We start from the raw sequence: 14,411 nt of genomic DNA on the forward strand, positions 1-14,411 counted from the left end.
CCTCTGAGCGGCCGGTGGTGGTAGGGGCTGCCTTTGAGCCCACCTGAGAGTTATCGTCGAGGCGGCCCGTCTCTCCTGCTTGTCTCTGACTGCCTTGCTCCTTGGCCATCAGCAGGGAGTATGTTAGAAGTCCTAGGGCCTTGACTGCCAGGCATGGGCCTGCCTTCTGCTGGCCGTGGGGAGCCACCCGCGGGCCTGGCCTTGCGGACGGCCCAACTGGTTTTCACTCCTGATTTCTGGAAGTACCCTCATCCTCTTCACCTTTCTGCCCCTTTGCTGTGTCCCAGCCTGCTGGGGTGGTGCTTATCTCAGGAGCATCCTCAGGGCTGCCCTGCCTGCCCCCGCTTGTCTGGGTGTGCCGGGCTCTCTGCAAAACACCGGTGAGCCCAGCTGACCCTGAGGTGCCAAGGCCCCCTCCCTGGGACCATGTCCTGTGCTGTCCTGTCCTCTGGGGGCAACCTTGCCCCTCCCGAGCCTGGCTCAGGTGACCTGTGGGTCTCTCCCCTGACCCTGTGGCTCTCTGATCCCCACAGATGGGCTTGTCAAGAGGCTTGAGGAGCTGGAGCGGACCGCCGAGCTGTATAAAGGTGGGCAGGTGCACCCTCTGGCCGGCAGCCCCGTGGTGGGTGGGGTATCCCAGTCTGGGAAGTGCCTGGCACTGGCTCTGCCCTGGGGTGGAGCCCTGGAGCCCTGTTCTAAAGATGATGGCAGTGGGGGCAGAATGCCAACCTATGCAATTCTAGGACCATGGCCATTAAATATTCTTAAGGAAAAAAAATCTTAAGACATACTTCTTTCTTTTAATATAAATTTATTTATCTTTGGCTGTGTTGGGTCTGTCGCTGCTCGCAGGCTTTCTCTAGTTGCAGCGAGTGGGGGCTACTCTTTGTTGCGGCGCGCGGGCTTCTCATCACCGCGGCTTCTCTTGTTGCGGAGCACGGGCTCTAGGCCTGCGGGCTTCACTAGTTGTGGCACACGGGCTCAGTAGTTGTGGCTCGCTGGCTCTAGAGTACAGGCTCAGTAGTTGTGGCGCACGGGCTGAGTTGCTCCACGGCATGTGGGATCTTCCCAGACCAGGGCTTGAACCCGTGTCCCCTGCATTGGCAGGCGGATTCTTAACCACTGCGCCACCAGGGAAGCCCAAGACATACTTTTTCTGATTGTAAAAGTAATACATGTCCAGAAAAATCAAATAATTGTACATGTAAACCTAGCGAGAAGAGTCTGAAACCCAGGAACAGTGAGGGCCTCAGGGTGGGGTGGGCGTTTGCAGGCCGTGTCCTGGGCCAGTGTGGTCCCACCATGTGCCCCCAGCCCCCTCGGTTGGGTCTCTCTCACAGGGATGACAGAACACACCAAGAACCTCCTGCGGGCCTTTTATGAGCTGTCGCAGACGCACCGGGGTAAGGATGCCCCAAACCTGCTGCGTGACCCTGGAAAAACCCTTGTTACCCTCTGGGCTCAGCACCTCCCCTACACCTATACAGTGAGGGTGCGGCCAAGCTCCTCCCTGGGGCCTTTCTCATGTCCATGCTCAGGCAGACACCGCAGCATCTGACCTCAGGCCAGGTTTGGGCTGGGCGCTGTCTAGATGCTGGGGTGTAGCAATAATGGGGCCAGCGGGGAGCATGTAGACCAGCTAGTTGTTTTTTTTTTTGGCCGCACCGTAGGGCTTGTGAGATCTTAGTTCCCCGGCCAGGGATTGAACCTGGGCCCCCTGCGGTGGAAGCGCAGAGTCCCAGCCACTGGACCGCTAGGGGAGTCCCCTAGACCAGCTTGTCTTCTGTGGGGCACAGTTACTCCTCCGGGCCCTGTCCCGTCTATCTGTACTGCCGCTGACAATGTACGAGGCCCTTCCTTATTCGCGATCTCGTTTCCTACCAGTTTGTTATTAGTTGGGCAGGGCAGCTACAGTTAACCCCGTTTTGCAGTTGGGAAAACAAAGCCCAGATAGAAAAGGGGTCACGCAGCTCCTTAGGGGCAGAGTTGACCTAAGGCCCAGATTCCAGACTAGTAGTCTGCCCCCAGGCGATTTCACCTCCTTCAACCTTGACCCAGCCTTCTCCATGGTCTGGTCTCTGTGGGGAATGAGGGCCAGCTCCCTTGGATGTAGACCCAGCTTCCTCAAGGTGTAGACTCAGGTGTCTACGCCGGAGTCTACATTCCTTGGGGATGTAGGTCCAAGTCTCTTAGGGGTATAGATTCACCTTTCTTGAGGTGTAGACCCATCTCCCTTGGGACGTAGACCTCGGGCAGACCTTGGCCTCCAGCCTGCCACACCCCCCGCCTTGCTTCTCCCCAACAAATCCCTGGCTTCTCCGTTAAGGGGTCAAGTAGGGGCAGCCTTCAGGACAAACTTGTCACGCAGCCTTTGGGGACGTGTTCTCCGTGATTGGGGTGCGGGAGCCCCAGCCAGCAGCGAGTGAGGCCTTCGTGAAGTTTGCCGACGCCCACCGCAGCATTGAGAAGTTTGGCATCCGGCTGCTGAAGACCATCAAGCCGGTAGGTCCGGCGGAACGTGTGTCTGTCAGCACGTGATGGGGGAGGGGGCGGCGTGGCGAGCAGAAAGGGTCCTGTTCTGGCGTCGGAGCACCGGGGGGCCGGTCCTGGCTTGGTCTCCCACACAGCTGACCATGGGTGAGTCACTCCTCCTCCGTGGCCTCAGCATTGACCTCTCCAGGCTTTTTTCTGGCCCTGGCTCCACCAGAGTTACAGCTTGCCCTTGACCTGGTCTGTCTTCTCGTCCTTGAAACGGACATGGCTGTCTAGGAGTGCCCCTTGGCTCTGACACCTGAGTCCACTAGAAGGACTGACACATCAGTGCCATTCCTTGCCACCCTGGCCAGCCTGACCCCTCTGCCCATGGGGGCTTAAGCGTCCGCCCCATCCTCCCCTTCCAGATGCTGACGGACCTGAACACATACCTCAACAAAGCCATCCCAGACACTCGCCTCACCATCAAGAAGTACCTGGACGTGAAGTTTGAGTACCTGGTAAGTGGTCTCCAGCCTCTGCGGGGGTGGGGGCCTGGCCTGCTGGGGTCAGAGCCCACCTGGAGATTTGTCCCTCCTCAGGTGGCCACACGGTGGCCAGCAGGGCAGGGCCAGAACCTCGGTCACATCTGATTGAGGAGGTGGGACCAGGGGCCTAGGGAGGTGCTGGGGAATCAGGCAGCAGCCTAGGCCCAGCTTCAACTGTTCAGAGGAGCCCCTGGAAGCCTGGGGCGGGTAGAGCCCTCACTCTGGAGCACTCTGACCCCATGGGAATTCTTTTGGTCACTTTTAACAATGGATTAGACTAGGTCAGTGGTTATAAAGTGGGTACCAAGGGATGTTAATGAGTTTTATGTTCAAATAATAATTCTGTGGTGAAAGGAGATGAGGAAAAATACTCCATCAAAGAGGCCAAGGTCCTTTGCTTGAGGACTCGTCAGAGCCTCTGATAGACCCATACGTAGCACGGGTCTTCAGGGGCCTTCCCAAGCTCTTTGGACCATGGAACCTTTTTTTCCCAGGGCATCTCTTGGGACTTGAGTGTGGTAAATGCTGGGCTGTCTCTCAGGCCTTTCCACCCTCCTAGATGAGTGCCCTGGCTGTCCTGAGCCTCCCGAGCAAAGGCCAGTCTGACCGAGGGGCCCGCCTCTCCCTGACGCGTCTCGGCTCATCCCAGCTGAGGGTGTGCGGGACCCGTGAGGCCTGGCACACCGGCTCCTCTGGGTGGCCGAGGGGTACAGCGTGGCATGGGAGGAACTGGGGACATCAGGGTGGGCACCCAGGTGGTGCAGCCCCTCTGACAACCTGGCCTCACCTGTCCCACAGTCGTACTGCTTGAAGGTGAAGGAGATGGATGACGAGGAATACAGCTGCATTGTGAGTGCCACGGCGGGAGGGGGCACGGCTGTGGTGTTGGAAGGGCTCGGGTGCACAAATCTTCCCCTGCCTACCTCACAGAGCCCGAAGAGTGGGCTGGGTCTGCCAGGGACACCAGGTGGGCCAGGCCAATCCAGGAGAGGCCTGCGGGTTTGGCCAGGCTCTCGTTTCTGGAGATTTGGGGCGATCCCCCCACCCCTGGCCCCTCCGGGCCTCGGAGTGCTGCCAGCTTGCTGTGGGACACTCCCAGTGCCTGCTCCCAGACCAGCTGCCCCCCACACTTTGTGGGGCTCTTGCAGGGAAAAACTGACTTTCCTCACTCCTGAGAGGTGGTTTTTTACTTCTTTTTAATTTTTTTTAACGTATTAATTTTTGGCTGTGTTGGGTCTTCATTGCTACGCTTGGGCTTTCTCTAGTTGCAGCGAGCGGGGCTACTCTTTGTTGCTTCTCACGACAGTGGTTTCTCTTATTGCAGAGCATGGGCTCTAGGCGCACAGGCTTCAGTAGTTGTGGCTCACAGGCTCTAGAGCGCAGGCTCAGTAGTTGTGGCGCACAGGCTTAGTTGCTCCGCGGCATGTGGGATCTTCCTGGACCAGGGCTCAAACCCACGTCCCCTGCATTGGCAGGCGGATTCTTAACCACTGCGCCTCCAGGGAAGCCCGTTTTTAATATTTTTGATATCAAGGTCCATCTATGACTAAATTTTCATTTATTTAATGCGGCAAGGGTTTGGTGTTTTGGTTGTTTTCTTTCACAAGCTATCACTAAGTGCTTCTAGCAGTCCTGGTGCCTCAGAAATGGGGAGCCATGGTAGCTTTGAAGAGTGCCATGCTGTGCAGGGGTGTGAGCCCGTGGGGGGGTCGGCTCTGCAGCCTCCCTGCCCTTGCCCCACTCGGCCCCAGAGCAGGCTCCCCACCCCGCCCAGGGTCCCTGACGTGCTTCCCTCGCCCCAGGCTCTAGGGGAGCCCCTGTACCGCGTGAGCACAGGCAACTACGAGTACCGCCTGATCCTGCGCTGCCGCCAGGAGGCCCGCGCTCGCTTCTCCCAGATGCGCAAGGATGTGCTGGAGAAGATGGAGCTGCTGGACCAGAAGCACGGTGAGGGGTGTGGGCTGTGGGCAGGCGCCCGGCCCGCGGGCCACACCCTGCCTCGGGCAACCCCTACACCACCCTCTCCCCATTTCAGAGCTGGGAAAACTGTGGCCCAGAGAGGTACAGTACTTACCTGAGCTCCCAGGGCCAGCGCATGGCAGAGCTCTGAGTCAGACCCAAGATGGGAGCTTCCTGGAGCCTGGCCTGGGCCGTGCCCCGTGGGCTGCTTGGGGGATGTAGTCCACCATCCCCCCACCCTGGCAGGGCTCCTCCACTGCCTGACTGGGAGCTGGGAGGCGGCCTGGGTTCTGTGCAGGGCTGGGCAGCCCTGGCCTTGCCCCCTCCCGGGTCACGAGGGGTCAGTGAGGTGCATGATGGGATGCCCCGGCGGGCAGGGAGGGTCTTCTCCACGCGCAGGCAGCCCCGGCCCACTGGCGCCCGTCTGCCCGCCCTCCTGTCCCAGTCCAGGACATCGTGTTCCAGCTGCAGCGCTTCGTGTCCACCATGTCCAAGTACTACAACGACTGCTACTCAGTGCTGCGTGACGCCGACGTCTTCCCCATCGAGGTGGACCTGGCCCACACCACGCTGGCCTACGGCCTCAGCCAGGATGAGTTCACTGACGGCGAGGACGAGGGGGAGGAAGACGAGGAGGACACGGCAGCTGGGGAGCCGTCCAGGGATGCGCGAGGGGCTGCCGGGCCCCTGGACAAGGGCGGAAGCTGGTGTGACTCCTGAGTGCCCCCTCGGGGTGCGGATCTGGGGGGTAGGGCGAGTGGGAGGACGGCAGCATGGGAGTGGGGGCAGGGCTGCCGCACAACAGGGTGGCGCGTAAAGGCCTGCTGGCTTGGGGCGCCTGCCTCCCTGCTCCTCTGTCCCAGCACAGCGGACCCGGGCGCCCGCCCAGGAGAGGCACCGGGCCGTGGCCTGGGGCCTGGACACTGGCCCCTCCACCTTCCCTCCCCACCTCCCCAGCCAACTGGAGAGCTTGGTCTCTGGACCTGCCTTAGGAATGAGAAAGAGGGCAGAAAGGAAGAGGGGCCGGAGGTGGCAGGGAGTCCAGGAGCCGTTTCTTATGGGCACCTCCACTGGCCCCTTGGAGACCTGCCAGGAGGGGGCCGCGGGTGGACCGCCGAGCTTGGGACCAGGGTTTCACGTGCACCCTCACCTTGCCCTAGGCTGGCCCCACCCCAGTCCACACTCACCTCCGCGGCCTTTATTTGTTTTATTCCCTCGCTCAGCCACTTCCCTGGGGAGGGGCTGGGCGCTGGGCCTGTACTGAATAAACACAAACCCAGATGGAGCCAGGCTCTTTGCAGTGGCCTCAGACCCTCTCTCCCCTCGACGCCCCCCTCTTCTGCCCCCTGATCACCAAGGCAGGGCCACGAGGTTTACTGACACTCCCTTTAGAGCACTGACTCCTCACAGCAGTTCTGTGGATTAGCACTACTGTTCCCCACTTACAGATGGGAAACTGAGGCTCAGAAGAGGCTTGCTCAGGGCCACACGGTGGACAGGGACAGAGTGGGATCTGGACTCAGATCCATCAAATGCAGCAGACTCCACTTTTCCCCCCGCCTCCCAGGCTCTCTGCTCTGTGGAGCCTCTTACATCCTCCCTCATCTTGGATCCTTCGGTCCTTCTGGCCGTGAACTCAACCTTTATCTGGGGAAGGAAGGGCAGGGAAGATACTGGGTCAGGAGGACCCGAGGCCCCAAACTGGGGAGAGTGTTGAGTGCCCCGGCCATTCCAGGTCACCTGTTCTGCCAGGGCCAAGGGGAGAAGCCCAGTGGGCGGTACCACGCTAGGACCCCATGTGTCTGGCTTCACCTGGACAGTCCCAGTCCACACCTGTGGTCCTAGTGTAATTACTAACAGTGGCCCTTTTCACTCTCAAAGTGTCCCTGTTTGGACAATGAAATATGTGCTCGTCCTGAGGATGGGAGGGGTGCGAGAGGGTGTGTGAGAGGCGGGCAGGGTCCACAGTGGCCGCGGCGGGGGATAGTTTCCTGCTTATTAGGTTTGCGTGCGTGGGTCCCGGGCAGAGACCTGAATGGGATCCTCAGGCAGGATTGGGAGTGTGGAGCGAGGGGTGGGCTGTCACCGCGTAGCTCCCCTAGAACTGTCAGACTGTACCACCTCCCTGAAGGGGCAGCCAGTGTGGAGGCCAAGGGCACAGACTGGAACCGACTGCCTGGGTTCCAGTCATAGCTTCTGTGACCCTGAGCTACCTCCTCACTTCCGGTGCCTCAGTTTCCCTATCTGTGTGACTGATGAGGGGACCTACCTTCTTGGGTCCTTATTGAGGATTAGATGAGTTGACATTTGTGACCGTGCTTAGCACGGTGCCTGGCACAGTCGGTGCTCTGTGAGGATCTGTTAAACAAAATAAGGTGTAGTCACTGTTGTAGTGGCTTAGGGGAAAGCACAGACGCAGTGTAAGTCGGCCAGGCATCTTCAGGGGCTCCCCACACCTTCCTGGGGCACGGATGGAAAATGAGACCAGTGGGGAGGGGGTCACCAGTGGAATGGGCTCCCCTGAGGAGTACGGATGAGTGGAGTCAGGGTCTGCGGTGGGAAGGCTGCTTCCTCCACTGGGCCTGGGTCACCAAGCTGGTGATTTGGAGGGAGGGAGGCAAGGAAAGGGGTGTCTAGTTTGTGGGAAGAGAATGAATACTTAAATAGATCCCTAAACCTTCCTAGCCAGGGTGAGACCTGCAGCTCCGTGCACTTGGCTCAAAGTGCCATTGAGGAGCTATCCCTGGGACGCCGCTGGCGGGCGGGGGAGGAGATGCCAGGGTCAGCAGGGGCGTCCGTAGGGACACGTGTCCAGAGCAAAGGTCCCAGGACACCCGAGTTTATCCCCTAGAGAGAGGAGACCCAGAGCCGGGCTGGGAGAGGGTCCCTCTTAGGGAGGTGAGGGGGCAGGGCAGGTGCCGTTCCCCCTCCCCCAACCCCCCTGCTCGCCACAGGATGGGGTCACAGAGTCAGGTACTCTCCACCTCCAGTGTGTGAGAGGAGCCCGGGGCTCAGGAAAGTGTCCCAGCCCCAGCCCGCCACTCGGACCTGCGCTCCTTCTCTGCTCTGGGCTGCTCCAGCGGCAGATGCTGCCAGCGGGGGCTTCAGTGTACAGCTCCGAGCGGCGGGGCTGGAGCTGGGGCACTTTCCCCTGCCATCCTCCACCTCTGCCACTTCCTCCCCAACGCCCACGGGGTGGGGGTGGGGGTCGGAGGGCCCCGGGGAGAGCCTCTCAGACTCCCTGCTAACCCATCCCCCAGGTAGCAGCTAAAGGCGCAGGAACAGAACCTCTTTCAGCTCAGCTTTATGGACTTAAGATTCACACAGGCCCAGACCGTGCCGTGCACGGCAGCTTCACTGGTGGGGCCAAGGCCAGTGGGCAGACGAGGGGGCAGCTCCCTGCACGGACCCTGGGGGTGACCACTGGAGCAGCCTCCCGTGTGCCAGGCCCTGTTGGGGCAGCCGGGGCTCTGAGAGGGGAAGCCCCAGTCCTGAAGTCCCTGGCCACCCCACCCAGTGCCCCCGCGCTACACAGACTCGGAGTCTAGCCCCGGCTCTGCCTCCATCTCGGGTTCCGAGGGCCCAGTCCCTGGGCTCGGCACCTCCAGGGCTTCGAGGCCGCCGGGCTCCTCGGCGCCGGTAGGCGGGGGCTCAGAGCCCACTTCGGCCTCAGCATCCTCCGGGTCGCTGGCCCCGCCCTCGGTACCTGGGCTGGGCGTGGCGTCCTGAGAGCGGCGCAGGCAACACTTGGTGGCGACAGCCATGAAGACCCCGGCCAGGGCCACCTCAGAGCCTGCCAGGTAGAAGATGATCTCGTAGTTCTTCAGCGCGTCCACCAGGCGGCCTGCGGGGAGGGCGGATGGGGAGGTGAGGGCCTGCGGGGGAGCCCACCCTTCACACATACACCCCCACCCTCAGATAAGGGCAGCACTCCTGGTGGGGGTCACGGGTAACACACACACACATACCCCAGTCTTTGTTCCCATTTTACAGGTGCAAAAATCCATGAGGGTTCTGCCATTTGAGATCTTAAAACTGGACCTCAATTTCTTAAGTGATATGGGGCCTTTGGTGAGGCAGCACTTCACAGTTTATAAGGGACCTCCTGTCCTCGGGATTCCAACCCCACATGTACCCTGGGCCTTGCCCAGCTGGGGATATTTGACCTGGGAGTGGGGAGAGCACTGGGCTTAGCCGTGCTCTCCTGGGGGCCCCCAACTCTTGTTCTTTCCACTTAACCGTTCTCCTTGGTCTTCAGGAGCCTGGCTCAGCTCTCCCCCCAACCCCCAGGCCTCCCCTCTCCCAGGAGGCCCCGTGTACCCAGGACTGAACTATCATTAGCATGGGGGCTGGGGACAGGGCTTGTAGAACTCTTGTTTCCTTCTTTGTATTTTCCAAGTTTTCTATCACAGGTACATGTTACTTTCATACTCGGCAAAATCTTTTAATTGCAAATATTTCCCCTAAAGTGTGGTTCCTCGGTGGGCTCCCCCCTCTCTCGGAGGCATCCTTGTGGCTGTCCACACCAGGCTGTGACCCCTCAGTCTGTATCTCTGAGGCCTTGGGGAGGTTCCCTGGAGTCCCCCAAGCCAGCTGCCCACCTGAGCCCCTCTGAGCGGTACCCCAAACTTGCTTCCTGACCCCCGCCCAGCCAGCCAGTCCCGCCCCTTCCACACACAGCCCTGTGGTGTCCCTCACCTTCTTCTCACCCCACGTGCCTTCTCTGCCTATTAGATCCACCCCAGGGTCTGGGGTGGAAAATGGAAGATGGGTCCCTGAGCCTCTGGCTGGTTTTATAGCTTTTGGTGGTTGGGCTTGGGGGCTGCTCACACAGGGGTTCAGGTTCAGTGCAACTCCCACTGCACCGAAGTGGAAATTCAGGGTCAGGTGAGGTGACAAAGCTTGATGACGGCACTCAGCTAGCCCAGCCCTGGAAGAATGAGCAGCTCACCTCATCGCCGGTGCGGCCTGGGCCCTAGCAAAGGCGGCCCCCGTCACTGCTCCATCCTACAGCCTGACCTCAGCTCTCTCCTGCTCATAGGCAGGCTTCCTGCTGTTTCAGGGATAACCTGACAACCCAGCAAGACCCTAATGTCCCCCACCCCCACCTTTCTGGTCCTAGCTCCTGCCTTACTCGTATAGGAACAGTGTCCCCAAAACACTCCCTGTGCCCTCTCCTGGGGGGTCCTGACCTGCCCCGTGAGACTGCCTTCATGCCAGCCCCTGCAGGAAGCCTTCCCCTAACCTACCACCTCGTCATGAGGATTTCCTATGATGTGTAGAGCACCCAGCAGGCAGTGTGCACAGGGGAAGACTCCCGCGCCCCGCCTCTCTGTGAGCGTAACGAGTCCTCCACTCCGCTCCTGGTTCCCCAAGGACTCTCCGTATTCCAGTCACCCTTAGAGGCTGGGGAGACTGAAGCACTCAGATACAGTGTTTCAGAGGTATGGGCATTGAGGGCTCCACTCTGATTCTGGGACTGCAACCTGTACTGGGCCTCTGGGCCTCAGTTTCCCCCACCTGCAAAAGGAGAATACACATCTGCACTTCGCAAGGCCTTTCTGCCATCTGCTGGAGATGAGCCAGTGGGCCAGCTACTATCCATGTTGGGTTCTTCCTGGCACATTTCCTGGCTTTTCCATCCCCACCCTGAGCTGGTGGTACTGCCTGGAGGGGAGGCTAACTGGCCATGGTAAGGGGAGTCTACCCCACCGGGCTGTCTCTCCCCCCTCCCCACCGCCATGGGTCCCTTCCCCTCTCTCATCCCTGGACGTCCCATCTGGGATAGGGAGGGGGCTTCCCTTGGGCTTAGGGGCACTAGGCCGCGTCACCCTCTCCTCCTGTGGCACTCACCGGCAGAGGGCGGTCCGATGAGCACAGCCACAGCCTCGAGGAGTAGCACCAGGCCCAGCGCACTGGGGAATCGGAGCGCACCCACAGCCGCCATGAGCACCTCGAACTGCAGGGCGCCCACCATGCCGTAGGAGAGGCCGAAGGCGACGCAAAAGGCGACAAGGGTGCCGTAGGTGCGCGCGCGAGCGCTGCTCAGGTCCGTGAGCCCGTTGGCCATCAGGGCCAGGCTGAAGAGGTAGGTGACGTGCGGCCGCAGGCGCGCCAGGCCGGCCAGGGCGCCGCACGCCGGCCGCGCCACGATGTCTACGAAGCCCACGATGGAGAGCAGGAAGGCAGCCTCGGAGTCAGGCACGCCCGCGTCCTTGGCGTAGTTCACCAACAGGATGGCGGGCACGAAGAGCCCGAGCGCCATCAGGAACTTGGTGACGGCGTACACCGCGAAGGCGCGGTCGGTGCACACGGTCACGTCCAGCAGGCGCCGGCGGGTCCGGCCACCAGAGGGCGCCTCACGCAAGCGCAGTCCCGCACTGTCCGCCTCCGCCTCCCCGGGAGCTTCGACCGCGCTGTTCCTGCGTGGCCGCGGCCCGGGTGGCGGCCGCATGACGGCGCCGCACGCGCAGCAATGCAGCAGGAGGCCGCCGAGCAGCAGGAAGCCGCCGCGCCAGCCGAAGTGCTCGAGCAGCTGCTGGCCGAGCGGTGACAGCGCCGACAGGAATACGGGGCTGCCGGCCGCCGCCAGCCCGTTGGCCAGAGGCCGCCGCCGCTCGAAATACAACCCCAGCATGATGAGCGACGGCTGGAAGTTGAGGGCCAGGCCCAGGCCTGTGGGCGAGGCGGTGCTGTGACGGGCTCCCCGAGGACGCCCTCACCCCAGGCCCCGGCGGGAGGAAGGGGCGAGGCCCCGGCGGGAGGAAGGGGCGAGGCCCCGGCGGGAGGGAGGGGCGAGGCCCCGGCGGGAGGGAGGGGCGAGGCCCCGATAGGGTGGGCAGACCCCGGGGTGAGGGGTGGGAACGGGGCCGAAGGATGAGGACCGCCCCTCGTGGGGAAACTGAGGACAGGAGGTCTTGCAGCAAGGGCTGCTGACCCCCACCTGGACCCCGACCCCCACGGGGAGGAGAGCAGTGGGCGCCCTCACCTGTGAGCACCCCAGCTGTCAGGTATAGCTCCAGGAGGCGCGTGGCGAAGGATGCTAGGACCATGCCGGCCGAGGCCAACAGCCCACCCACCAGCATCACCGGGCGACAGCCAAAGCGGGTCACGAGGATGCTGGACACCGGGCCTGTGGGCAGGGCAGGATCGCCCATCAGGCTGGACCCCTCTCTGGTAGACACTCCAGGCTTTGTACCTCCCAGCCGTGAAAGACGGCTTGAAGGGATGAGGTCACCCCCGGTTCAGAGAGGGCAGTGTTGTGGCCAAGGTCACTAGCTTGGCTGGGACAGACCAAAGAGAGCCATACTGGGGGGATGCAGGGGAGGAGCCTCTATACTGGTCCCCACCCCTCCTGAGAACATGGAACATAAAGCAGAAGGGGCGGACCCCATTCTCTTTATTACCTTCACAGCTGGAATCACAGCTTGAGCTGCCTTCCTCCCCAGGCTTCCCCCATCCCTCACCTCACCCCTCCACGCTCGCTGCCTGGCCAGGATAACTCCAGCACCTCCCCCACCCCACAGGTGGTTAGAGTTTTGAGACTGGGAATCTTATTTAGATCTCAAGTCTCCCCACCTGTAACATAAGCGGGTGCGGGTCTTTTGCCAGAAATGGAGGGGCCCTTCCAGCTGGCCAAGCTTGACAGGTCAGCCACCTGGGTGCGGGCTCCACCTCTGGCCGCTGCCACCCTCCTGCCCTCTGCTCCCCTCTCTGGTGCTAATGTTTCCACGGGAAGGAAGGGGTTTCCATGCCCGCCCCGAGGGGCCTGGGGGAAGATGCTCAAGGGGTCGGGTGTCTCCTGGTCCCTGATCCCGATCCTCAGTCCTGGGCCTGGGGGAGGGGGGAGGGATCCGCGAGGGGGCACTGACCTGTCCCGTAGAGCATGGCGAGCATGATGGAGGATACCCAGGCCGTGTCGCTGTAGCCCGCGCCGAAGTCGCGCATAAGCGCGCGGAAGAAGACGCTCACGGCCTTGGGGAAGCCATAGGCGAAACCGGTGACCACGAAGCAGGCGCCCAGCACGGCCCAGCCCCAGCCGCCGTCTGGGGGGCCGGGGCCCCGCCGGGGGCTTCTAGTGCCCATCGTCACCGCCTCTGCTGGAGGAGAGGGGACAAGAGGGAGCGGCGAGGGTCTGTAGCCCGGACAAGAAAGGGGGATGGAGACCCCGGTGTGGGGAAACTGAGGCACGGGGCTACCCACGGGAGCCCTGCTCAGGGGATGGAGCCAGGAGGGGAAACCGAGGTAGGACCTCACCCCAAATCTCCCCTCCTCCAAGGGGCGTGAAGGATGAGGGGTGGGTAATAGAGTCGTTCCCACCTGAGTCTTAACTTCAGGAAGACTCCCTCTGGAGGACACTCCTTGCCCCTCAGGACCTAGTAGTGTCAGGAGAGGGGGTTCGGATGAGTGGGAAAGCCGACAGCCAGTGTGTGACTGGAGGCATGTGTGGGGACCGGCCATGTCCCCAGCGTGTACATGTGAGGGTCTCAGGGCAACGGGACAAACAAGGTGTGGGGTGGAGGGGGAGCCAAGTGCCAGCTGCAAAATGGGTGGACTTCATTTTCCTCCTTGGCCTTGGGGTATGTACCTAATTTTTCTGTGATCAGGAATGTCTATTGTCATTTAGAAAATTATGAAAGAAAAACCAAAACATGTTGTAACAATATTAGCCTTGTCTCAGAAGCCAAGGGAGCTGAGTTCCAATTCATCCCACCTTAGCCACTGATTTGCTCCGTGACTTGGGCAGCTCCCCTCCCCTTGCTGAGCCTCAGTTTTCCCACCTGTAAGGTGGGTGACTGAACACCCCAGACCAGCTGGGGATCTTGAGGGGGGGGGTCAGATCTCTGGCTCCACTGGACAGATGCGGACCTTTGAGGGGGCACTGGGAGAGAGACCCTCTGCCCTCCCTCCAAACACTTAGCAGCCCCCCACCCCTTCCACGTTTCCAGGGGTTCACACAGCACCCCCATTGCCCCCATAACAGACCAGGAGGGGGGCCTCACAGGCAGGATGGACCAGCCCACAGCTGGAGCCTCCCTCCCTCCTGCAACCCCTCTGCGCTGGGGTCTCCCGCCTGGCCTTGGGCAATGCCAAGGGCCCCGTGGGACTCTGCCCCTGCCCCACCAGGACCAAGTTCTGGCTTGGTCACCACAGCTGCGGCCACCTGAGGACCAGGACAAGAGGTGGTCCCTGACAGCCGTCGCCGCACACTTACTTACCTGAGCCGTCCGGTGGGTTTGGGTGTCCAGCCTCTCATCTCCTGAGGCCTGCAGGGAGGGGCCGCCCCACTGGCTCCCCTGTGAAAGCCTAGCCCGATGGGGGCCGCAGCTGAAGACTCCCAGGCTTCCTGCAGATCAGCCACTCAACAGCTCGCTCCCCCAAGCCGGGGGCTTAGTGTTCCCCACCCCCACCCCCTCTAAGAGGCTTTCCGCT

The 14,411-nt window shown here is 61.5% G+C and overlaps 2 protein-coding genes across 9 annotated transcripts in view; one reads left to right on the forward strand and one right to left on the reverse strand.

The window, feature by feature from the left end:
* PICK1 (protein interacting with PRKCA 1) overlaps positions 1–6,264 on the forward strand; it is a 78,078-nt gene extending 71,814 nt beyond the window's left edge. For 5 of the 7 annotated variants that reach the window (XM_067010186.1, XM_059080195.2, XM_059080196.2 and 2 more), the window contains 7 exons: positions 534–587; positions 1,341–1,403; positions 2,369–2,502; positions 2,901–2,993; positions 3,819–3,869; positions 4,823–4,967; positions 5,425–6,264. In XM_067010186.1, coding sequence (XP_066866287.1) covers positions 534–587; positions 1,341–1,403; positions 2,369–2,502; positions 2,901–2,993; positions 3,819–3,869; positions 4,823–4,967; positions 5,425–5,699 — 815 coding nt within the window. In that variant the 3' untranslated portion in view covers positions 5,700–6,264. The remainder of the gene's footprint in view (positions 1–533; positions 588–1,340; positions 1,404–2,368; positions 2,503–2,900; positions 2,994–3,818; positions 3,870–4,822; positions 4,968–5,424) is intronic. The other 2 variants (XM_067010189.1, XM_067010190.1) reach the window with 1 other exon arrangement.
* A 2,002-nt stretch (positions 6,265–8,266) lies between these two features.
* SLC16A8 (solute carrier family 16 member 8) lies at positions 8,267–14,325 on the reverse strand. 2 transcript variants are annotated; one of them, XM_059080389.2, is made up of 5 exons: positions 14,198–14,325; positions 12,851–13,075; positions 11,968–12,111; positions 10,833–11,654; positions 8,267–8,823 (listed from the first exon to the last, which is right to left on the reverse strand). In XM_059080389.2, exons 2-5 carry the CDS (start codon positions 13,062–13,064, stop codon positions 8,507–8,509), a joined length of 1,497 nt encoding a protein of 498 aa, XP_058936372.2. In that variant the 5' UTR covers positions 13,065–13,075; positions 14,198–14,325; the 3' UTR covers positions 8,267–8,506. The 2 variants fall into 2 exon arrangements, with proteins under 2 accessions (XP_058936372.2, XP_066866293.1); XM_067010192.1 differs by having other exon boundaries at positions 12,851–12,953; positions 14,198–14,315.
* Between the last annotated feature and the right edge of the window lie 86 nt (positions 14,326–14,411).

Source organism: Kogia breviceps, chromosome 12 (genome assembly GCF_026419965.1).
Source record: "Kogia breviceps isolate mKogBre1 chromosome 12, mKogBre1 haplotype 1, whole genome shotgun sequence".
NCBI lineage: Eukaryota > Metazoa > Chordata > Mammalia > Artiodactyla > Physeteridae > Kogia > Kogia breviceps.

What these genes read in the sequence shown, in the direction of transcription:
- SLC16A8 (XM_059080389.2), bottom strand. Translation starts at nt 13,064, where the DNA reads ATGGGCACTAGAAGCCCCCGGCGGGGCCCCGGCCCCCCAGACGGCGGC. An exon ending in CGCCATGCTCTACGGGACAG is followed by an intron (nt 12,112 to 12,850) that starts GTCAGTGCCCCC and finishes CCCTGCCCACAG; the next exon opens with GCCCGGTGTCCAGCATCCTC. An exon ending in GACAGCTGGGGTGCTCACAG is followed by an intron (nt 11,655 to 11,967) that starts GTGAGGGCGCCC and finishes CCTCGCCCACAG; the next exon opens with GCCTGGGCCTGGCCCTCAAC.